The sequence below is a fragment of the Heloderma suspectum genome, chromosome 2 (genome assembly GCF_057233095.1).
Source record: "Heloderma suspectum isolate Gila_16-S chromosome 2, 16-S_ref, whole genome shotgun sequence".
NCBI lineage: Eukaryota > Metazoa > Chordata > Lepidosauria > Squamata > Helodermatidae > Heloderma > Heloderma suspectum.
The window spans coordinates 140159219-140184294 of NC_139459.1; the positions used below are offsets into that span (position 1 = coordinate 140159219).

Consider the following 25076-nt stretch of genomic DNA (forward strand, 5'->3'; position numbering starts at 1 on the left):
CTACAGCAGCAAAGCGAAGTACAGAAGCTAAAAGAGCAACAGCAAGCTGAGGGAGAAAAGGAAAATGCTGAGGAAAGGAAAAATGAAGTAGAGGATACTCCTTGGAAAAGGGTGACAGTTAGGAGTAGAAGAACTAGAACCCACTCTACACCAGTGTAAGCAGTGGAACTATAGAACCGTTTTCAGGTTTGGATTCTGGGACCACAGGCTATACTTCCTGGAAGATGGACTGTTGGCAAGGGATGGGTTGCACCTCACAAGGCCTGGGAAGAATGTGTTTGGCACAGCATGAAGAACTTCATCAGAAGGGCTTTAAACTGAATCCTACGGGAAGGGGGACGTAAAGTTGGGGGTAACAATGGACGAAGGCTCATGCACCACAACGGAGAGAACAGCTCTAATAGCACCCCGTAATAGTCTTCAAAAACATGTAGGAAGAAAGCCAGACTATAAAGCACATGGTCTTCGATGTCTATATACTAATACCCAGAGTATGGGAAACCAACAGAACGAACTTGAACTCTTGATACAGGAGGGAAATTATGATGACTTGAAAGGTGTTAAGCTGAGCGCTCAGTTAACCTGTTTTTCATTTGCGCAACATGGATGATACACTGTTCTATACATCTTTGTATATATCTTGCATCTTTTGCTTTTTTTAATATGGTCATGGACCGCAATAAACAGATTTGGATTTGATTAATTAATTTTAAAATTATTTTTAGGGCACCTTCAAATAAAAACCTTAAAAGTCCCTCACTAGTTAATCAATTAAACCAACTCTCACCAATTAATCAACTAAAAAGTGTCAGTTGATTAATCTGCTACATCAGGCTTGAAGCCCTTGATTTTTAATTTAAATTTAGTAATGGTAATGGAAGCTTGTCACTTTGGGCAGAAAAAGAGAGGCAACAATTTCCCGGTGAGGTGTAATAAATCCCCTACTTCCTGCAAACATGAGTTTCCCAGTCTGCTGGGCTGACAAAGGATGCCTGAACTGCTCATCCCTGAAGTTCAAAATTGCAAACCATGCCATCAAAAACATCAAACAGATTTTGAAATCATTAGATTTGAAGGCATAATACATGTAGGCTCCTGAATACATCTTCATTTTCCCTTTCAATTCTGTGGCTTTGGGCACACTGCTGTCACAGTTTCCAATTTTCTCTACAACAAAGAGGGATAGAGAATTGCTTTTAAAAATGAATTAAAAAAAAGATCTCTAGGATTCTAACAGCAGCCCTTAAGCGTCACAAATCCTTTTCTTCCCTCTGCTCCACACTATCTGACATGATTAATTCATGGACTGCCTGAACAGGCTTTCAGTTACACAAGTAGGTAAGTGAACAGTGAACTCTGCTTTAACTGATTGTGATGAAATTTGGCTCATTAGAAACTGAGCCCAATTAGTAACACTAGTATTTTCAAGCTAGTGCATGAAATAAATTGCTTGTTCTGCCCGTCCTTCTGGTCTTTTCTTTACTTAATAGTCTTATCTAAAATTAGAGTTGCCAGAAAATTTTGCCAAAAGCCAAATGTCAAGGCAAATACAGACATTCCTGCCTGGGCAAAAGATCTGAAGAATGACAAAGAAAAGCAAAAAGGAAGTTTTGAAAAGAATGGTGACATTTCTCCAGGGGGTGGACTGTTCACCCATGTCTATCTGCAGTCCTTCTTACAATACATTGTAAATTCAGAAGTGACATCAAACTCCTTTGTTTTAAGGTATATTTGCAACACGCCTTTCCTTCAGCATGGGAAAAGATGAAGCTGTTCACACCAAATCCCAAGCGGAAGCACTGATTAGGTTTCCACTCCAATGTCTGCTGCATTGTGGGATACCACATTCGCCGAGATATCCTACATAGAGATGTCAGAGAATTTCTCCACGAATCTCCGGGAGGCCGAATGCCAACACATTCGGCCCCCCAAAATTGGTGGGGAAATTCTCCAATACCCCCCCCCCCCCCCGGGATAGGACTTACCTCGTGCGAATGTCCCTCGCGGCGGCGGGTCCCAGCGGCAGCGGCTGGTCTTCCAACCGGCTGCCGCCACTGCCATTACAAAGTTAAAAAAAAAAAGTGATAGGCTACGTAAATCTTTACGCAGCCTATCACAGCTGACTTTGGGGGGGAAAAAAAGTGAGTACGCAAATGGCGGCACCCATGGGCGCCGCCATTTGCGTACGTGCTTCCCCCCCCCCAAAGTCAGCTGTGATAGGCTACATAAAGATTTACGTAGCCTATCACGGCTCACTTTGAAAATCTAGCCGTGATAGGCTACGTAAATCTTTACGTAGCCTATCACGTTGTTTTTTTTTTACTTTACTTTTTTCTTTCGCGGCCAGAGAGGCGGGGCGCCCCCTTCCTGCCAGAATTTCAGCGGGGAGGGATGGGGTGCCTCCCCACCTGCCAAGAATTTTGGGGGGAGAAACAGAGCGCCTCCCCCCACCACCGAAAAAAGCTGCGGGACCAGGTAAGGGACTTTCGTCCATCCCTAATCCTACATGGTATCTGAGTGGATGTTTCAATGGACATCAAATCTGGTGGCTAGGAATGGCTCCTTGCTAGCAGATTTTAGGGGGGGGGACATCCTTGTCCTGGTTCATGCAAAATGTTATGCTACTAGTCTTGGAATTAAAGCCATAGTCTAATGCAACAGTGATGCTTCTGGGATGCCTCTGTGCCTATTAATCAACAGGGGCTGCATCAGGGAATCCCAATGATCTTTACTCTTGCCATCATGGTGATGTAGTCTAACTTAAGTCCAATTCATTACGATGAGCTTACTCTAAGTAAGACTAATATTGGATACAACCCAAAGGCAGAAAAAAGGAGAAATCGCTGTTGCACAGGGCCTCTCCATTCTGAGGGTCAACAAGTGGTGAATCCATCCAACATGGCTTGATTTTTCAAGTTCTATGCAAATTATACTTAGTTAATGAACCAGGATATCAAACCAGGATCCTGGTTTGCCAAGGGCACAATCCTATGCATGCTTAGACTGAAAAAAAAGTCCTACAACTCCCAGAATTCCCCAGCTAGCCATACTGGCTGGGGAATTCTGGGAGTTGTAGGGCCTTTTTTCTGTCTAACCATGCATAGGATTGCACCCTAACTGTAGTCTGTACAAACAGCAGTGTCCTGTATTTGGACAAAATCAAAAACTGCAGTTTGTTCCAAACTGCAAATGATATGGCTTCCAATTTCCTTCCCTTGCACATTGAGGAGAAGGGAGGAGACAGGGAGCACACAAATCTGAAGCTCCCTGCAGCTCATACACATAATAGCAAACCATGGACTGTTGTTATGTCTGCGTGTGACCTGTATGATTTATTATACAGATGATTTAATTCCAAGATGATATAACAATATCTGAAATGCATTCTATTTTGCAATATTTGCAGCTGAAGACCTTTCTAATGGAAAACCCATGATCTAAGATTTGAACACATTTTAAGTGGGGCAACCAAGTTTGTAATGGATCTTAACTTGGGGGAACCAGTGCCTGCATAGAGACCACAAAGAAGAATGATATTGCTTATGTTATGTAAAAGAAGGTGCTCTACCTCCATCTGTATTAATTTAAAGGGGAATATTTTTTAAAATTTACACCCTTAGTACAATGCTAGATTAAGCAAAATCTATCATTCTCCTACTAAAAAAAACTAAGATCATGGCATCTGGCCCCATCACTTCCTGGCATATAGAAGGGGAAGAAATGGAAGCAGTGACAGATTTTATTTTCTTGGGCTCCAAGATCACGGCAGACGGTGGCTGTAGCCATGACATTAAAAGACGCTTGCTCCTTGAGAGGAAAGCTACGGCAAACCTAGACAGCATAGTAAGAAGCAGAGACATCACCTTGCCGACAAAGGTCCATCTAATCAAAGCTATGGTTTTCCCAGTAGCAACGTATGGCTGTGAGAGCTGGACTATAAGGAAGGCTGAGCGCCGAAGAATTGATGCTTTCGAACTGTGGTGCTGGAGAAGACTCTTACGAGTCCCCTGCACTGCAAGGAGGTCAAATCAGTCCATCCTAAAGGAAATCAACCCTGAGTGCTCATTGGAAGGACAGATACTGAAGGTGAAGCTCAAATATTTTGGCCACCTAATGCGAAGAGAAAACTCCCTGGAAAAGACCCTGATGCTGGGAAAGACTGAAGGCAAAAGGAGAAGGGGACGGCAGAGGATGAGATGGCTAGATAGCATCACCGATGCAATGAATATGAAGCTGAGCACACTCCGGGAGAGAGCGGAGGACAGGAAGGCCTGGCGTGCTATGGTCCATGGGGTCACGAAGAGTCAGACACGACTTAACGACTGAACAACAATCATTCTCCTAATAACTGCTAGAAAGTTAATGAAGATCATTGTATATTACACATTTACATTTATAAGTCTCTTTTCTGCCAGAAGGGCCCTGAAAGCAGCATAGAATGTGTTCAGTAACATCAAAGAGGATTAAAATAGAAACAAATTAAGTATATACAAAAGCAGGCCAAACAATGCTCCCTCAAAAAAACAACAGCAGCCAAAAACAAAACAAAACACCAGAGAAGAGAAGCTGCACAAGGAAAGAAAAAAATATTCCAAAGCTAAGGCATGATGCTTGTGTAAATACTAATGAAGTAGAGCCCAGTTGGGTCTCCCCAGGACGGGAGTTTCTAAAATGTGAGTACTGCATTCATCCCTCTCCTGCATCTCTGTCCTGCATTCCCCACAAACAAGACCCCTGACAGTGAAGAGTCATGGAGCAAGATATCCACTAAAAATTTCAACATCTGATATAGAAGAAGGCAGTCCTTTAAATCCTACAATTGTGTTAAAATGTGAGCTTACTGTGAAATATTAATAGATTATATTCAGTTGATTTTTGGATATAGGCTTCCTTTTTCACCAGAAGTAATTATCTTAGGTCTATTAGATGATGACTATTTATTTTCCTGAGCTTTTAGTGGATAATATTTAATGCCATATTTCTCATTTTATTTCTGATTTGTTGGTTTTATTCATGGGTTCCTCCTACTGCTGTTTTATCTATTTGTATCCTGCCCTTCTTCCAAGGAGCTCATGGTAGTATACATCATCACACACACCCTTGTCATTTTACCCCTACTACAACAACTCAGGTGAGTAGCCCAATGAGCTTCATGGCCAAGTGGAACTTTGAACCTAGGCCTTCCCTATCCTAAAACAGCACTTTAATCAGTAATGATTCGTGTAGCATGATTTCTTACTTTTGTACTCTAGTCTTCCTGCAGAGACCTTTCAGCAACTTTAATTTTCTAAGGAATTTATCATCTAGATTCCAGTCAGATCCAAACTGCCTAAGGTTCAGAGAGCAGCTTGGACAGTATGATCACATATAGCCATTTGAATGTGCAGTCACTTCCACACTCAGCTGGTAGCATGGCACTGTCATTTTCAAATTTGAAAGAACGAACTTTATTGGCAGCTACTTCCTGTGCAGCTTCCCATCACAGGCTTCCTTTGGATATGAGGAACATATGCTACCAGCTGATCGTGGCTAATGGCGCAGGATTGTCGTGTTTACAGCACATAGTTAATCTATGGAATGTGTTATACAAAGGCCCCTGGAGTTCCCCATATTGTAACTGTCAACCCCCAAAGCAGAACTTCCAAGAAAAGCAAGCCCAATGGGCTGGCAACCTGGACCCCTATAGGTTAGTATGCCAGGAAGCTACTGTGTACCCCAGCAGTAGCCTGACAGGTGCTTATTTCTATCACAATGTTTTGTTTGACATCTTTTTACCTCGATCCCAGAAAATTTAGGCTTGAATTGGTGGTGAGAAACTGAAGTGAGCTGGTCAACTTTGGGGTGTTCCACTCTCTACAGAGGTGTTGTTCCTGTTCTAATCTGACTCCTCCCGCCCCCCAAGGATTCTGGGTGTGAGGTGGACACTGTTGTGGTTCCTCAAGGAGTAAAGGGCAGGCTAAAAGAAGCCTGAGAGGGCTGAATCTCAGAGCAGCTGAGTTCAGAAGGTTCTGATGCTAAGAAAAGTGCAAATGAAGTTTGCTTGTATCTGTTTGAGCAGCAGTGGGGCTCACCTAGACTCAGAGAGCCAAAGGATCATGTGACAATAGCTAAATGCTTTGCATTAGATTAAGCATTTGAAGCTTTCTGGTTCCCCCTAAAATCCAAAAGGATTTTGCCCACTAATACCAAGGAATGTGTCCTGAAATTGTGTGTTTCCTACGTCACTGTCAAGCAGAAGAATGCCAGGCTGCTGAGTGCAGAACCTCCCTTTGCTTGTTCACAAAACTAACCAAAGCACATTTATAAGAGTCCTGCCATAACAAATACCAGGACTGCTCTGAGGCAAATGCAAATTTTACAATGGAAGCAACCTTGTAAAATACACCACACCCCTTGTTAATCATTACCTGTGGGATATCTGTACTCAGGTTCCCATCCACCCACATGTCAGCAACATCCGAGTTTATCATCGTCGGTTTAACGGCAATTGTTGGCTTTGAGTAAGGCAAGGAAATTATGCCGTCATCCTCCAGAGGCAAATTCTCAGCTTTGGCTCTGATTCCATTCAGATCCCGCAAGAGTCCACTGCCACCTCCCAGGTCAATGGGCGGTATCTGCAGTTGGTGGAAGTTTCTGGGGCAGAAGCAGTTTTTGCAGGAGCCAGGCTTCCAGATGTGTTCCACAAAATCACTGCACGCAGACATTTTCAAGGCCTCTGGCTTTACTTCAACTGCCCTCTGCATCTTATGTATTGCGCTTCGCTGTTCATTTTGCACTACTCCTCTCTGTGGCTGGTCTTAACAATTTGGCTTGTCTTGTAACCGAGCTATCTGAAAAGAAGAATGTAGCACTGTTATTCATTATGCCACTCTTTAAACTTTCTGAATTCCCACCTGTGCCTCCAAACTTACTCTACTTTCTGCCCCCTCACAACCCTCTACTAGCCACAAGATTTGGTCAGCTCCACTTACATTTTCTCTGAGTACATCAGAGTTAACACTGCTTCCCCCTGTCTCACAGCAAGCATATCATGTGTAAACAACAGAAGAGAGTTTATATACACCTATGTGCATGTGCTAGGAATTTCCAGTCCATTCCAGGCTCCCAGACATGGCACATACTTGGCTGTTTAAGCATGTGTATCTGTCATTCACACGACACGGGTTTGCAGCAGGAAATAACACTGTGCACATTTGTGGAGCTGTCCTGAGTACATGGAGATCCTTCTGTACATCTTGTGGTTGTATATGAATCTATGGATCAAGATGAACAGATATTAAAGATTGGCGTAGCATGAGTGCTTTCCCGTTCCCATTAGCCCTGTCACATACACTCTCTCTTGCCTAGTAACAGGGCCTACCTTGTTGCTCTAGGCATTGACCCAAAAGGCAGGAGCTGAGCAATTCCTTCTTTTAGCAGCTGCTTGCATCGCGAACTTACAAAGCCTATTGTCAATCTGAAAATAAGTTTCATATCCCCAGGGGTGGAGGGGTCCTCCAAGGAAATATTTCACTCTATGACCTGGTCACACCGCCTTTGTAAATACAGTGGAAAAGTAAATAACATAGAGGGATGGGTTGGGCGTCTGAAGAAATAGTTTTTGTATGAATCAAACAAGAACTTGTCCAGCCTAAGTATCAATGCCACAAAAGGAAGCCAATTTCCCTGTGGGTTAAAACATCCAGCAGCAATCAGACAAATCACTAATGAACAATACAGGTGCACTTAGAAACACACACACACACACACGCACACACCGCTCTATCAGCTTCCCTATTACAGCCAACACTGGCTCTCAAACACTCATTTAACACAGGATAGATAAAAAGCAATGAATTCCAAACTGACTAATTAAAATTTAAAGAAGCCTTACAGTATCTATATAAGCAATCCAACTATTTTAAAAAAGATCTTGGTTTAAAATGAATATGAATTGAATGCGAACATGTTAAAGCTGCCAACCATGACCCTCTATCAAACATACCAAGTGAAAACCCACTTTTCTATATAAAAGAACAAACCAATAGGTAAATACCAACTTTTGAAGACAAGCATTATATATATTATATATTTATTGTACTTATTTGTAATCTTTATCTACCGGAAAGAAGCTGAGATGATGTACAGCAATTTAACCCCCCCAACACACACACGCACAACTACAATTCCACAATACTAATACAAATATTAGAATCTCATAATCCTTAGATTAGACTTCCACAGCCTGTTGTCCTCCAAATGTTTTGGACTACAACTCCCAGCATTCCTGATCATTGGCCATACTAACTGGGCCTGATGGGAGTTGAAGTCTAAAACCTCTGGAGGGCACCTGGCTGGGGAAGGCTGTCTTAGACAAACAGAATAATCTATATGAAAACATGTCAAAAGAAGGTAATATATTAATGTGTCAAATTATTAATATTTAAAACTCGTATCAACTCAAAGCATGAGCATATATTTTCTGCCTTATGAAAAAGGACTGTTCTCTGCTCTGACCACGGACAACCAGTCCTTACTGGAGCACTTGGTCTTATAAGATTTCCTAAATTTTCACCTGGCTCTTCTTCCAAGAAGCTCTGGGTGGTGTACATGTCCTCTTTTATCCTCACAACAAACCCATGTGGCTGGTTAGGCTGAGATAGTGATTGACTGGCTAGGCACTTAAAAGATTAGGGCCCCAGGCCCATAAGATGCAAATTTGCTTAAAATTTGCATATGTTAATTTATATCTATATATGCACATTCAGAAATAATTAATATTTATTTACAATTCACAGGAGGTAAAGCCAGCCAAGGAATGTCTCAACCAAACACCTCATATAAAATAAAATTTTCAATTAATTTGCCCTACACCCCAAATAATCCCGAATCATTAGTTCCCCTCCAGTTACAATTAATTTACAATGGTGTGAAAAATGCACAAAGGAGAGAGAGAAAGAGGAGTTTGTAGGTTTTTTCATGAACACACACACGCGAAGCACCAAAATGAAATTTCAAAAATTTGTCAAGAGTACTAATCCAAAAGCAAGCCAAATGGGCCACCAACCCAGAACCTGCTCCAAAATTAATAAATCCACCTTCTATTACTTACTCCATTCAGCAAATCATCATTACCTCCATACATTAAATTCAAAATAACATAAAGCGGTGCACAATTCCATGGAAGGGAGGGAGTGTTTCAAAATATTGGATGGGTGGTGGGACAAAGGAGGGCTGGAGAATGGATTAGAGGAAGGAAGAGGAAAGGGGGCAAGGAACAAGTTTAGGAAGGAAGGAAGGAAGGAAGGAAGGAAGGAAGGAAGGTAGGTTTGGGGCTGGGGATCAGAGGAGGCAGAAGGATGGAGCTAGGGCCAGGCAGTATGGAGGAGACAAAGGGAGCCTGGAAAGAGGAGGAGGAGGCAGAAGCAGAGAGGGGGTGGAAGGATAGCTCTCTCGCTCTGCCTCCCCCCCCCCGCCCTCCTTCTCTGCTCTGCAGTCTTTGGGTTGTGCAGTCTCCAGGTGGTGGGGACTTGTAACTTTTCTTCCAAAGCCCAACATATACATATAGACAGACACAGAGGAAGACACAAGCAGAGCAGCCAAAGAAGTTTCACACTAAGCAGCGTCTCCCTATGCAGTGCAATACACAAAGATCAGGAGGAGCACATTTGCACGCACTTGCAACCAGGATCTAACACACACTTTGGATCCATGGAGAATAACCTCCTCCCCATATTATTTAACCTGTTAGGAAAAACAGAACAAAACACGTTTTTGCTCTTTTTCTTCCACACTCATTTCTTCCCCTACCTTCTCTCTCTCTTTCCCTCCTAAACTTTTTTAAAAATTGAATTGCTATGCAGAGGGAGGATTTGGGGGCAGGGGGGCACAGCATGCAGGGAGGGTAGGGTTAATCCTTCCCTCCCCAACTGTGATCCCTCTGGAAATCCCCCCTCAGCATGACAATTATACTTAGAAAAAAACCCTTTCCATTGGTGCCATTAATTGCAATGCAGAGGGGAGGAGAATTTGGGGGGTTGTGGGAAAAGGAGGGTTAACCTTCTGTCCCTAGCTGCAATTCCCTTTGCTTTAACTGCCCTGCTGGCAGTTAAGCTGAGAAAAATAACTTTCATTGGCCACAACAGACACTTAGGGTTCTGAAGAATAGATCTGGGGTCCTGGAAAATCAATTCAAAGCCAGAACCACATGGGCCCAGGCCTAGCAATGCCTATCCTGAGTGGCCCAGGGTCCCTCCATTTCTAGTGTCACACCCTATCCACATCATACTGGTGCCTGCACAACTAGCAGAGCAATCCTAACCCCCAGATCTACCAGCTATGGGGATTAGGATGAGGCAGAATCACTCTCCTGCTGGCAGAAAGAGGTCCACTGCCAGTAGAGCTCTGTCCAGCCTGATGTCCCAGTTCCACCTGTGCAAAGCTCCACAGGCAGAAAGCTACCATTGGTGGCGTTCCCACCAGCATAGCAAGCGTAAGGCCCCCGAATGGGAGTGTTCTGGGGGTAGGGTGGATTACTGGATCCAAAGCAGTTCCACCTCCACCCCCAAAAGGCATAATTAATCCCCCCACACACACTTCTATTGGGAAGAATATAAAATTAAAACATCTGCAAACTGCCACCATACCTTCTGCCCTGGCCAGTGCAAGCAAGCAGGGCTTGGGATGAAGTATTGCACTGTAAGTGATCTTGCTTTGTGTTCTTGCATGTATATAATCAGAACCAAACAAAAATCCATTAATTTCATAACTGTCCTAATGGTCTCTAAGTCTATGAATTTGCAGTTTGGCCAAAGATGTTGATTATCGCCTTAGATAGTATAAAGGCTCTCGGTAGTCACAAGCTTAGTTGCCTGAATTGTTACAGCAACCAATTATTATGCATGCTTGTTCAAGTAATAATATGAATGACAAAAGCAGTACATTGATTTAAATATGATTTGAGCCTCCCCAAAGGGAGGAAAGAGTGGGGCATCATATATAAATAATAAATCAATGTGATGCAGTACAAGGAACCATTTTTTAACATTTGATTTAATCACACAAATCTTGGAACTAGGTAGCAGCTAGTGCAGGCCAATGATATTTTATTTCTTTTTTCACCCACATCATTCTGAATTCAAGAAATCACTGTTTAATATGCTGTAAATTGTATGGAAAATGCTTGTTTTTTCTTAAGCTGATTTCTCAATTTAACATATGCTGTCTGAGTTCCAGACACAATAAAGAGAGGAGAAGCTACAAGGATAATTAAGAAGTGGGCATTGCAGTGCTACGGTTATTTCACTATTATATTTTACGAAGATCTCTGAAAATATCTTTGTTTGTTCCCCCCACTTCAAATCCCCCAACCCAGTGCGGCTCTTGGTTCATGGTCCAACAGTTAATTATTTTAGATCCCTGAATGCCTGTGCCCCTGCAGGGTCAAAATTCTCTTTTCATACTAATAATTGGATCAGAAAGAAGACAAAAGAATTATAATGGAAATTGTTAATTGCCCTCATTTTAAAAACTAGCTACATTGCTAATCGTAAAACCATATATGATGATTAACTGAAAAATGCATTGTTACTACTAAACAAAGAAAGAGAAGGGGCAAAAAAGGTAATTAACATCTGAAACATCGAACTGAGCTATCAAAAGATATGACAACTGTAACATGGAGAGCTATCCAGACAGATAACTACCTATTTAGAATTAATTCCACTAGTTAGCACAATTAATCTGGAGTAAATGGCCCAGAGCTTGAAGTCTCAAATTTCTATTTGTAAATAGTTTTAAGAATGTGGGCCACTCTTCCAAGGACAGAGTGTAATCAGTTGTCAACTATGGACCTGAAGTCCTTCCGAAGTTTCTACCCTATGGCCTGGTTTGCACATGTCAACCTATGGTTATTTAACCTATGGTTTGTTGGTTCGTCTGGCAGATGCTTGAACAAATTGTATGTGTTTTTTCTCAATCCCTGGTTTGTTTCCCTCCTCCTTTGCCTGCTCCCTCCCTATATCCCAAATGCCTCTGTGGTGCTGAGTACTGGCATGTACAGTGGCTGGTTGTTGTTTTTTACCTCTCTTGCCCACTGTCTCTGTAGTCTGGTAAAGCAACCCATGAACAACCCACAGTTCTGGGTTCTCATGTAACAACCCTTGGCTTAAACAATCCAGAGTTTACAACCCAACAACAAACCATGGTTCTCTTTCTGGGTTGTTTGTGGTTAACTATAGTTTGTTAGCACAGCCGAGTTTGCACATCACAACAACCCAGAATTCAACAACCCATATCGTGGGTTAGAGTTATGCGTGAACCTGGCCTATATCGGAGTGGGCAAAAGGTAATTTGAAGTAGATCTGCAAAGATTTCTGACTCTCAGTTGTTTAACAATAGGAACAACAAAATTAATCCCCACCAAAAATATAATAATTATATTGATGAAATTAAGAAAGCTGGGGTGGGTGACCAGGACTGGATTTTTGTGTGGAAAGACTGTGAGCTCAGTTCACAGCTCTGATACTCTGATAGTCAAAAACATTCCTAGGCTGATAATTATTTAATTCAGTGTATGTCTTCTGCACCTGGCTCTGGTTGGTGGATTTCAGGGTTCTAGTAAAATACAAAGTAGATCCCACAATCCTGAAGTCTGTCCACCTCTGCTATTTACAGGATACACAGCCTTTCCTTCAACATTCTTCATGGTTCATATAAAATGTGCATTATTTGAGCAGCATGGACACTGGGAGATGGATTGCATATCCACAGTGGCTTGTTCACATGAACAAGCTTCGAACTGAGCACAGGAGAAACTGTCCCCGTGTGTCTGCAGCAGGAGCTGGTTGTGCACAGTGCTACTGATCGGAACATGTGACGTCATGAAAGCACCCCCCCCCTTCCACAGGAGTTTTTCAACTTGTAAAAAATTGATTGCATGTGTGTGAGTTGTTTAAATATGGGGCTGAATTAGCTTTTAAGTTTTGTGAATATATGAGCAGAATCAGAGGGGAAGCGGGAAAACTGATGACTAAATCAGCATTTGTTTTGCTGATTCATACACAATGTCATTTACACTGTGAAGGGAGAGGGAAGGTGAGATCACCCTCCAGGAGGAAAAACAAAAAACAAACAGCAACTCCTGATTTTTAGGTAACTTTTAGGTAACACACTCTAAAATAACACTGTACGGCAGCAGTGTGAAAAGTGTGAGAGTCTGAAACAGCATGTGAGTCTGGAATATATAGGAAGTTAACACCCAGAACATGAAGGAAGAACCTAAAAAAGCAGGAGCTATCAATGCACCAGATTTTGAAACACCAACTGAGGGTGCAATCCTATGCATGGTTTAGTCAGAAAAAAAGCCCTACAACTCCCAGCATTCCCTCTCCATAGCATTGAAAACAAATCTACAAACATTACCGGCCCACAGAAGTTTTTACCAGACTAATAACTCATGTTAGTCATTTGTGGCTGAAACAGGAAAAAGGATTTTTTTTAAGTTTCCCTGCCTAGTTGCCTGGGGGCAATTGTTACTCACCACAGGTGACCAGTACAGCAGCTATTTACTATGCCAGATTTATTGCTACTGTATAGTGCTAACGATTTTCTAACCATGCATGCTGCATGCTAAAGTGAAATGTCTTCCATATGTCAGATCCTAGATGTTTGCTTCAGTTCTGTAGACTGTAGTCAGTGTCACACTGCTGCAATACCAACACAACACACCATGCTTTGTCAAATGCATTATTTACCTATGATGTTTTTATACAATCACAATATTCACCAAATCTCAGGCATTTAACTGCTTCTGCAGGATGTCAGGTTGCTAATATAAGCAGCAGCAGCTAATTCATAAATAGTTTTTGCTAAGTGCACAAAGCATTACACATACATTACTTCAGTATTCTTAAGAACCATGCTGTATGGTTCGCCAGTATTATGCTCTGCATGACAGAAGTAGGCCCGTGGTTACGAGGTAGTGGTTTGCCTAAGCCTATACAGTGAGAACATGACTAGGGGTAAGACCTGAGTGAGGTGAGGACCTCAGCTCACCTATGAACAAACTGACCTGGTATGTATGTAATGCCAGTTCATGGTTTGTTTAACCCATGAATTGGCAGGGCCATGGCTTAAAACTGTGGGTGGTTTGTCCCTCAACAAACCAGAGTTCCAGGTTTGCACGTCGCATCAAGCAATTCAGGAATGGGACATTCCTGGGTTGTTGATGAAACAGGATGCAAAGTGGAAGTGGTGAGCAGGCGGGAAGCAGCACATTCACTCGCCCCTGTGCGGCCCCAACAACCCATGGATTGTTGTTGCATGCGAACTGGGCCACTGTGTGGTCTTAGGAAAGACGCATCCTCTCAGTCTCATCCCCAAACTGTAACACTGGCCTTGCAATACAGAGTAGTTGCAAGGCAATGTATGCGAAGTGCTTCAAGAACTAAGGAAAGGAAGATATAGACACTAAAAATTACTGTATTAAGAACTAGTGGGAACTGCAAAAAGATGTTGCAGTGTGTCGAGTGCTCTTGTTCAGGGTTCCAGCCAAGCAGCAATCCTGCACTGTTCCAGGATTCTCCATTCCAACACCACCCATCCCTGCCAGCTTTCCATCTTCCCCCACAACACCCTGTCAGCATTCTGTGGCCACTGAACACGATCAGTTCTCATTGGGTAAGGGGTGGTGGGAGGGGAGAGAGTCCCCTCCCCACCCCCACTGAGGAATTTTTTTCTAAAGATTTTTTGTACTTCTGCAAATCTTGGGGTTCTAAATTTAATAAATAATGAATGAATGAATGCTATTAATATATAGTAAATATATTAACAGCATTAATACATATTAATGCTATTAACATAAACACTAAACAGTGTCTTTATCAAGATTTGTTATCCATATAACTAGGCTTCTACATGCCCATCACTTGATTACTCACAGATGAACAGGAATATGAAATGATATGCTATAAAAGCTCTGACAGTGGTGTTAGTTCTGCTGTGGCACATTCGCATACACAAATCGTCACTTGATGCTGCATTCATCAAGGCTGCAATCCTACACGCCCCTGGGAGTACATCCCACTGAACTCAGAGTTTTACTTCTCAGTAAGCCAGCATAGGACTGCACTGTAAATAATGAATATGCATGTATGAACTCTCCCGGTAAGTTTGTTTATTTATATACTGCGTTTTTATCCCATTTTTCAGACAATTTTTGTCTCCCCAAAGAGGCTTGCATCAATAAAACAAACTGATACCCTGCCACCAGGCTTATAAACTAAACATACAAGACACAGAGGGGAAGGGGAGTGGAGGGGAAAGACAGAGGAAGGAGATCAGTTATTCAGCTCCAGGACTAAGTCTGCTTTAAACTTTTAAAGGTTTTCTGTTAGAGTTGTTTGGATGATCACATGGGAAAAAGTAGCCATCATGGCTTCTCCCCCCGCACCTACGTGCTCTGTGCCTGCACCTGTCATTTACATAACTACCCACGCTGCAGCACGGGTTGGCATGTCGTCCAAACCTGGTGCATAGCACGGCGGCTTCAAACCCACACTACAACCCCTGCTGCAACTCATGGGTTGTAGGGTGGGTGCGAAGCCACCCCTGCTGCACCGTGCATCGGCTTTGGATGACACGCCAACCTATGCTCCATCATGGGTAATTATGTAAATGATGGGCTTCTCCCCCCGCCCCCCACCGTGATCATCTGAACCCAGACATTATGTTTTATCATAACATGTGCTTCAGAGTTTTAATTTTCGAGAACAACCCAGAGAGCTTTGGCTACTGGGCAGTAAAGAAACGTAACAAATAAATAAGTGAACCACAAGCAGATGTTTATATTCCGTTTGGGCCAGGCTAATCTTCCCTTCCTGGTGTTCTTGCTTGAATAGCAGCTGGTGGTTCTTGTTCCTTTGGCCGGTCGATGTTCTTCCCCCTTACTTCTACAGCCCCAAAGCTATAGGCAGCTGCAGCTGAGTGTCCTGTCTGGCACGGGGTCAGCCCTGCCACCACTCCTTCTCTGGCCGGTGAATAAGGCAGGATGGTCTCCCCCTTGGCTTGATGTGAGTCCTGGGGAGCAGGGCGTGCTGCCTCCCTGGCTGATGGCAGAAGCCACAGCACGCTTCCCTTCTGCTCTCTAGCCCCAGGGCAACTAACATTTATAGATTTCTGTTCTCAAACCCCTGCTGATTTAAATCCCATATCAGTTTTTCCCCACTACTGAGGTCAGGCTACCTGACCTTTAATTACTGGGATCATCTTGCCTTCCATCATTACATTCCTTTCAAGACTTGTTAAAAATAGCATCAAAAGGCCAGAGATTATCCTAGTCTGCTCTCTTACAACTCATATTATCCAGGCCTATTAATTTTAAGACATTTGTTTCTAGCAGATGCAATTTAATATTTCTGGAACCTCAATTTGCAATGTCCATATACCATTGAAGTCAATGGCCAGGTTTTCAATGGTTTAATTAATCTAGATTTTCACCCTTGGAAAAGATAAGAATACAAATATCTCCGTTTTCTTCCAAATGCAGAATGGGAATATTAAGTAAGGATAGGAACATGGAGCTGGATCCAGAGGAAGTCAGTGGTGTTTTTGTCCCATTGATATCAATGGGACTTAGGTTAGCTGTAATTTATCCCAGTGATTTCACAAAAACATTGGCTACAACCCACGGGGATCCCCAGCGCAGGATTGCACAGCTGGGCCAAATCAAGTCCCATCTATTTCAGCCTTTTGTTTCCAGGAGTGGCCAGCCAGGTGCATCTAAGCCAAGGGTGGGAAACTTGTGACCCTCCAGATGTTTAGGCCAACTCCCAAGATCCCTCACCACTGGCTATGTTGGGAGTTGTGGCCCTCCAGAAATTTTGGCCTACAAGTTGCCCACCTCTCTCTAAGCACTCAGAAAAGCAGTACATTCATTCTCCGATAGTCCTCAGGACCTACAGCTTTCGACATGTTGATTGTCCTCAGCAGCAACACTGCTTTCGACATGGGTGGTTTCATTTAGTTATGATGGCTAATAACTACCAAACACTTTTGTCTTCTATGCATCATTAACTATTTTATCATCTTTGTAGTAACAATCCTGTTCCAAGTGTCTTTTTGTTTCATTACAAGTTTAACTCTCCTGATTGTCCTTAATTCCATCAGCTATGAATCATTCTTGAAGGCCCAGAGAAAATTACTAATTTTCTATACTGACAGCTCAGTTTCTGATTGCTCATTGCCTCCACCAGTGTTAATGTTACTTTTCCTGGCCAACTTGCATTTTAACTGGCATCAATTTTGTACCAAATCTGCATAATCAGGCTATTTTGGAGCTGTAAATATAATCAGAACCATATTGTATATTTAAATTTTTGCTTGGTTGTAAAATATGGATTATACAATGGATAATAATGCAATGGAGATGAAAGTTACATTTTTGCTTCTGCAGTTTCATTAAGATTTGCATCCTGTAGAAAACAGAACCAAGCTGAGAATCTTCTGTAACCCACCCTATGTTGGCTATCCACAAAAAAGAGTATTTGTACCTACAGTCCAAATGTCAGCATGAAACAATGAAGTTTTAAAAAGTGAATGATCAAATAATAGCACAGGTTCAGCACTAGGACACAATCCCCAGTTCTTCCGCAGAAGACCCACTCAAGTGAATGGGAGCTGCAAAAATGCACAGCTGTTCCCATTAATTTCAATGGGTCCAGCACAGGAAAACTTCCCAGAGGACTGTGCTCAAGGGCTATTGCCTAGTTAAATGGATCTAGCATTGGAAATAGTGCTAGATGGGACAATGTGAAGGGGCATGGAATCCCAAGTGTTCTGCTGAAGAATACCAAGCAGATTGCAACTGCATGTATGGCACCCAGAATTCACTATCAAGGAACGTCACTCAACAAAAGTCAGGCACGTTTTTGCCACTGTAAATAATTTACAGGGATCCCATATATATATATATATATATATATATATATATTATATCTCCAATGACATTTTAATTGTTAACTACCACTGGAAGAAATAAAACAAACCCTCATACTCACCATTGACTTCTAGGGGATTTCAACAAGACTAACTTCCTCTAGTTCAGTCAGTGCCAGAGTGCAGAAAATTAAATCCCAGAATCAAAATGCAACTAACAGACGAATCCTAAATACATGGGGTGCAATCCCGCCAAAGCAAAGAAGTCCCATTCATTTCAATGGGAGAGATTTAAGCACAACTCTCCCATTGAAATCAATATAAACTAAATCTGCTTAGCTTTGGATGGAGATAACAATGGTGAGGGGAGAGCATTCACTGGGATTAGTGTACCTACTTCAAAAAACTGTGCTTAGAATCCGAGTGTAGCACAAGATTGCACAATTTGTGAGGCCGGGCAGGTGCTTGACCCATCCTCCACTTTTGCAGTCCCAGGCAGGTAGCAAAAAGAGGTTTATCAAGTCCCGTTAGCCACCATACGTGAAAGACATACAAGGTGTAAAGGCCCAGTGTGGCAGATGAAACCGTGATAATTTAGTTTTTTAAAACAAAAGATAGTTAATTGTAATTAACTGGAATTTTGGTCAGACTTACAAATGAGCATGCAACATTTTTAATGACCTCAATATTTTTAATAGCCTTGCCTGCCTGTGTTCATAATTTCCTTCTGGCCTAAAAGGATCAAGAAACAACTTTTTGTAAAGTCCTGCCTTTGATATTCATAGAAACACCAGAGAGTTTTCTGATATAAGAGATAACAGAAATGGGAAATAGGTTTAACAAAAACATTATGGTGGCAGTCCTGTGCATAGTTACCTGGGAGTTAGCCCAATAAACTCAGGGCAACTTCCAAGGAAAGAGGCATCGACTGAAATGTTAGCAGCTATTTTAAGCACAACTAGACACAGTTTTAAAGAAAATAGCAACCTTAAAATGACTACAGTGGTAATGGTAAGAATCCAAATAATGATTATATATACTGCAATTCAGCCACAGGCAGAAGGAGAAGGGACTGAAATCTTGCCAAGTTTTTAAAAAATATGGAATAAGGTTATTTCTCGGTATCCAATTACACTCTCGCGTGTCACAGGTTTTAAGTAAAATTTCCCCTGGCTTTTGATATAGTTTACTAGGGTATTTAGAGGAATCTGGTTTTAAAAACTCAGGATATTGGAAATACCACGTTCTCAGGATACTGGAAATATCAACTTCCAGTAGGGCGTCTGGACAGTGCTATAGGTGTGCGTGTGCGCTGCTTTGTAAGAAGCCATGTGCTTCTGTGAAAATACTTCTATCCCCCACTCATCCAAATAAGAGGTTCACAATAGAACAGCCTATCCGTGTCAGTCTTGTACGTTTCAAGTACGTAAAACTCAAGTAAGTAAAACACCCCGTAACTTCTTTTGGTCAACGGTCTGCTGCTGGGGGCGACGTCTCTGGAAGCCGAACAAAGAACACCTTTTGCTCTTGGGGGGGTCGTTGTTACGGCTCCCAATACTAACCTCGCAAGGGCATGGAATCAGGCTGAACTAATGAACATAACACGTGTGTAGGGCTATGAACAAATGTCTATGCAAAGCAAAGCTGAAGCAAACCTGGATTTCCTATAATCTTCCGACAGTGACACTCGCGCTCCGGATCCCGTTTCACATCGATTGTCTTTTAGGGCAAGCAAGGAACGGCGCCCAGCAGTTCCCTTCTGTACAAATCCAGCCCCTCGGCTGCTGCCACGAGTTCGGCCTCGGATGGGAGCCCAGGGCGGCCGATCTCCCTCTCCGCCTTGCAGATCAGCCGCAGGAAAGTTTTGCCTCCTGCCTCCCTGCAGTTCGGATTCGGCGTGCGCCGTCCGGGTACAAAAGGCAGCACGCAAACGCACACAGGGCAACTCCCTGTACCTGCTGAGAATGAATGGGCGCCTGCCGCTGCCTCGCAAACGTCACTTGGGGAAGCAGCCCCCCGCCGATGCCAACGCAGCGAGGGGAAGCTCCGTTTTCCTTCGCACTGCCGCAGCCGGGTCCCGCGGGGGCTTGCGCTCTGCTCCCTCGGCAAGCCAGTATGAATGAAAGAGGCGATGATGGCGAGAAAGGAAACTTACCTCCCAGCCGCTCGGCTCCAGCGCCATAAACCAGCCAGCCCTGGCAGGCGAGAGGGGCTTTCTTCCTGCTCCTCCACCGGCTGAGGATCACCAAGCGGCAAGGAGCCCGGGCAAGCTCAGGCAGCGCGCGCATGTGTGTGCGCAAGCGGCGGCGGATTGCCCGGCTGCAGGCTCCCCACGGCAGTTCCTCCTCCTCCTGCCGCCGCCGCCGCCAAACTGATCCGCCCCTTTCTCCCCGCCCCGCCCCTTTCTTGCCCCGCCCCTTTCTCCCCCCCAACACCCTGAGCATGGATGAACAACTGGAAGTGCTCTGTGGGCCAATTTTACATTTGATTAACTCCAGAGAGCCGCTGGATGCGTAGCAGACAGGCAGTTTTGTTGCCATTTTAACTAGGTGTTTCCTCTGGAATCTGCACTCCGTTCATCTCCTTCTCTTCTTTCTCTGCGTCACCACAGCCCTCGTCTCCCTCTGCTTTTCTCGTTTCAGCCCAGTGTGCTCTCCCTCCCTGTATCACCAGAGGCCTGCACGGACACGCGCACACGCTGCTTTCAGTCACCCCCCTCTTCTGTTTCCCCATCCACAGGTCTCCTTGGTGCAGCCCCAGTTCTTCCTCTTTTTTTCTCTGCACCCCAGAATGTGCACTCTTCCTCTATTCCCCCTTTTCTCAGCATCCCCGTCGTTTTACACCTCATGGCTCCTGCTCGCTGCTGCCTCTTTTTTTATCCCCTGACACACCACTGAACTTTCTGCACTGCCATCCTCCAGTCACTTCCCCCTTTCCCCACTTCAGTGTCTATTTTTACTCTGTTTCCTCCGTGCTTGACTTGGCACACGAGGATTTCATTCTCCCAGCCACTCTTAACACCGATCTCTTAACCAGAGATCTCCTTTACTTTAAAGTAGTTGTGGGATCCTTAATTTGGATTGGGGCCCTGGAGCGGGTGTTACCTCTCCTCACACACAAATGTTTCACTGATTTAAATGCACCACCACCCCAAAGCTACTATTAGCCTCCCCACCCCACCCCCCTGGGAAATCAGTTCTTAAAAAGAAAACACACAGCAGTGCACTTAGGTAATTTTAGACTCTAGACTTAATGGTCTTATGGGGCTCCCCTCTTTAGAAGGTCATGTGTATTAGTTCACTTAGTCCAAAATGTGGTTAACAAGCCCTATTGCATTTGGGGGTCCTCTTGTTCATGCTGCTTAGTGCCGACTGAGACCTTGAACTTCTGTGCCAAAACCCTGCCCAATCTTTGCAGCACTACTGCAAAACACACATGCAACAGTGAAATCCAAAATTAATGGTGAAGTTCTGAGAAAAAACAACTATATTTGCTGCTTGTCTGCAAGCATAGAGTGACAGGGCCAAACATACCTCCCTTAAGAGGCTATTTTAGATCTTGAGACCCCAACTGAAAAAGCCCTCTCTTGATACCCACCCCACTGTACATGACCATGCTGAAAGGCCAGCCTCCAAAATGGAATGGAATTTTTGGTCTGGCTTGGGCCACGGGGAGCCAATTCTTGAGGTATTCTGGTTGTAGGCTGTCTAGGGCTTTAAAGGTCAAAACCAGCACCTTAAATTGAGTCCAGACGCAAACTGGCCACCAGTGAAACTGGAAAAAGATCAGTGTAATGTGACCTTATCTTGTGGCACCAGTAAAAAAAAAACCTGGCAAACCAATTGAAGCTCCCAAAAAGTCTTCAAGGATGGCCTCAGAAATAGTGTATTTCAGAAATCTAACCTGGAGGTGAAAGGGCATGAATGGCTGAGACGAAGTTTGGTTTCTCCAAGGAAATGTGCAGTTGATGTATAATGGGTTTTTGGTCCAAGGACCACATTGCCATGGGGCGAACCTGTCATGGGTTGCATGCTAGTTGTAGGAGGGGCTAACACCCAAAGTGGGTGGAGCTATGGTCATCCACTTACACATATTCACAGGAAGGTTTAAAACCCACCTCTGCACAGTCTCCCCACCCACTTTGCAACTGCTCCTGCCCCAACAGGAAGGGTGAGGAGCAAGGCAAGACTTTGGGAACTGCTGCTCCAAGCCATGTTGAAGCAGGGGCTCCCACTGGAACCAACTTTCTTTGCCCTTTGCCTTTCCCTGACAGGGTGGGCCTTCATGGGGGCAGGCCCTCAGTTGAGCCTTAGTGTGCCAGATGGGGAGGCTTCCTGCCTGCAGACTAGCAGTTCACCAACCCTGCTACAAAGCGTACAGAAAATTTAGTAATCCTGTGAGAATTAAAATGCCAACAGTTTCCATACTTTACAGCAGAGATGGGGAATCTCCAATCTGCAAGCCGAATTTGGCCCTCCAGGCCTCCCCATTCCAGCCCACGAAGGCCTCTAGTGAGGCTCCTCTCCAAAGCCTCACCCGCTCCTCAAAGCCCCTCTCCTGGCTCACTGCGGCCACTTGAAGGCGCTGAGAGCGACTTGAAGCAGTGCTTCCTTGGGGAGTTCCTTTCCTGACAGCAAAAGTGATGGGCAAGCAACTCCATCTCAGTATGTGTCTATGTCTGTGCTTGAATGTGCTGTGTATGTGTGAGTGGATGGTGTGCGTGCATGTGAAAATGTGTGGGAGTGTTTGTGTGTCGGGGGGCCCTGCATGCCAGCAGTGTCTCCACCCACTTTGGCTGTGGCCCCATTCACTGCTGGCATATGTCCTTGCCCAGGGCTCGTGTGGCCCTTGGGCAGAGAAAGCATCCTCTTCCCTGCTATATAGCAATTCTTCATGGGGAAATCTTATACCGGATGTAGGTATGTGTGGGAAAACATTAGGATCAGAGGAAGCTGCTTACAAGGAGTCAAACCATTGGTCCCTCTAGCTCAGGACTGACAGTAGCTCTTCATGGTCTCAGACAGAAGCCTTTCCCAGCCCTACCTGGAGATGCCAGGAGCTGAACCTGACACCTTTTGCAGTCAAAGCATGTGTACTACCACTGAGCTACAGCCCTTCCCTATCTTGGAGTAGGATCGCCCTTTTCTAAGCATGGAAGAGTCGTGTTTTCATCTAACTTCTCAGCATAATCTATTATCTGTGGAAGTGTCCAAAGGCTCATAAGCTCATCATCTAAAGTGCAAGATTAGAGAACAGGAAAGTGAACTTGGGGGCAAGAGGGATCTAAAACTTTAATCTCATCAGGTGAGGCTAAGGGCCAAATTAGACAAGATATTTATTGTTTTATTATTTTGTATTCGCAAATCATCCAAATTTGCCCTGTTCGCAAACACAAATGTAAACAGGAGTACAATTTTTTGAAAAATGTTTGTACATTCCCAAACTTACAATCACTCACTGGAAAAGACCCTGATGCTGGGAAAGATTGAAGGCAAAAGGAGAAGGGGACGGCAGAGGATGAGATGGCTAGATAGCATCACCGATGCAGTGAATATGAACTTGAGCACGCTCTGGGAGAGAGCGGAGGACAGGAAGGCCTGGCGTGCTATGGTCCATGGGGTCACGAAGAGTCACACGCAACTTAATGACTGAACAGCAACAACAACAACAACCTTACAATTGCATTTGAAAGTGCATATGTTCTTTTAAATGCACATTTTCATGCTTTGAAATGTACATTTTCAAAAAAGATGCATTTACATGCTTTAGTCAAGGGGAAAGTGCACACTTTAAAAAAATTCACACAGAAATGTGCACTTTACCCATTCAAACAAACCAAAAAACATTTTGCAAACATAAAGGGGAGTGAGACAAACCGAGCTTTGAAGTGAAGTTCGCAGAATGTTGGTGAGCTTGAACATCCCTAATTTCTTGTATCAGAGCCTGGCTGAGGAGGAAAGTGCCTACGGAAACAGACTGCAGGGAGGTGAGCTGCAGGAGGGGGAAAGTTGTGCCCCCCCCTTATGCATCCCTTTGACTAAAAAAAGATGACTAGATTAGTTTAAACAAACCGGTCTTCCATAATCTCATTTAGTTTGCCCCTAAAAATGAAGCTAAGGGCCAAATTATTGCACATGGCATTATATGCATTACCTCAGGTTCTGAGATTCTTTTAAAAACTCTTAATAGCAGGGGGGCAGGGGCTGATCAGGATTGGGACCGCAGGGCTCAGGGAGGAACACCTTCCTGCCTACAGTGGTCCTGACAAAAATCACCTCCTCCCCTCAAAGCTGCTGTTGGCCCCATGAGGGAAGCTCAGATTTGTACAATGTAGGCTTCCCTCCCAGAAAAGTTTGGGGTGGTGTTTTTTGTTGGGATTGCAGCAGGGGAGGAAAGAGTTAACCCCTCTTCAAAGTCTAATACTTAGAGTTGAGAAATGAAGCTTGAAACTTCAAGTGGCGCGATTAGCATCATGTGTAGTTTGGCTCTAAGAAGACTTACAGTAAAATAACAAGAGAATCCAAATGTAACATTGGGTTTCTCTCACGTAACACTCCTCAGGCAAATAGGCCCCTCAGATAAGCCGTTATTGGCAAGAATAAACCAGCTGCTGGACTGGCTAAGGGTGCTTCCAGGCGGAAGGCCCTTTGTGCCACCAATTAAAAGACATTGTGCAGTGATTCTGTCTTTCCCTCAGGGCACAATTGTATGCGTGTTTAAACAGAAAAAAAATCCTACAACTCCCAGCATCCCCCAGCCAGCATGGGCGGTGCTGGGAGTTGTAGGATTTTTTTCCCCTGTCTAAACATGCAAAAGACTGAACTCTTAACATATTACAATACAGATCTAGTGAGACAAAACATTTCAGTCCAGTCTCACTACATCTATCAGTGATTCCAGGTTGCGGGGGGGGGGGGGGCTTGGGCAGGTATCCTCAGTGGGGGGCTGTCTCTATAACCCCCCCCCTCCTCTCCAAGGCACTACTGCTGCCCACTCTCTTGCCCTATCCCCCTGGGTGCCTTTGCAAAACCGCCAGTGAAGTGGAGGACGCTGCTCCAGTCCCTGGTTCTTGTCATTGCTTGCATGCTTGGAGAGGGCAGGAGAACAGGGAGCAACAGTAAGGAGGGTGAAGAGCAGGACCAGGGGGCTCCAGAGAGTGGCAC

General features: G+C 44.0%; 1 protein-coding gene across 1 annotated transcript in view; it reads right to left on the reverse strand.

The window, feature by feature from the left end:
- The window catches only part of PRAG1 (PEAK1 related, kinase-activating pseudokinase 1), a 63198-nt gene extending 42917 nt beyond the window's left edge, over nt 1-20281 (reverse strand). Inside the window, exons 1-2 of the mRNA XM_084832177.1 lie at nt 20069-20281; nt 6408-6830 (exon numbers count right to left, since the gene is read on the reverse strand). Of these exons, the coding sequence (XP_084688303.1) occupies nt 6408-6743 (336 nt within the window). The 5' untranslated portion in view covers nt 6744-6830; nt 20069-20281. The remainder of the gene's footprint in view (nt 1-6407; nt 6831-20068) is intronic.
- Between the last annotated feature and the right edge of the window lie 4795 nt (nt 20282-25076).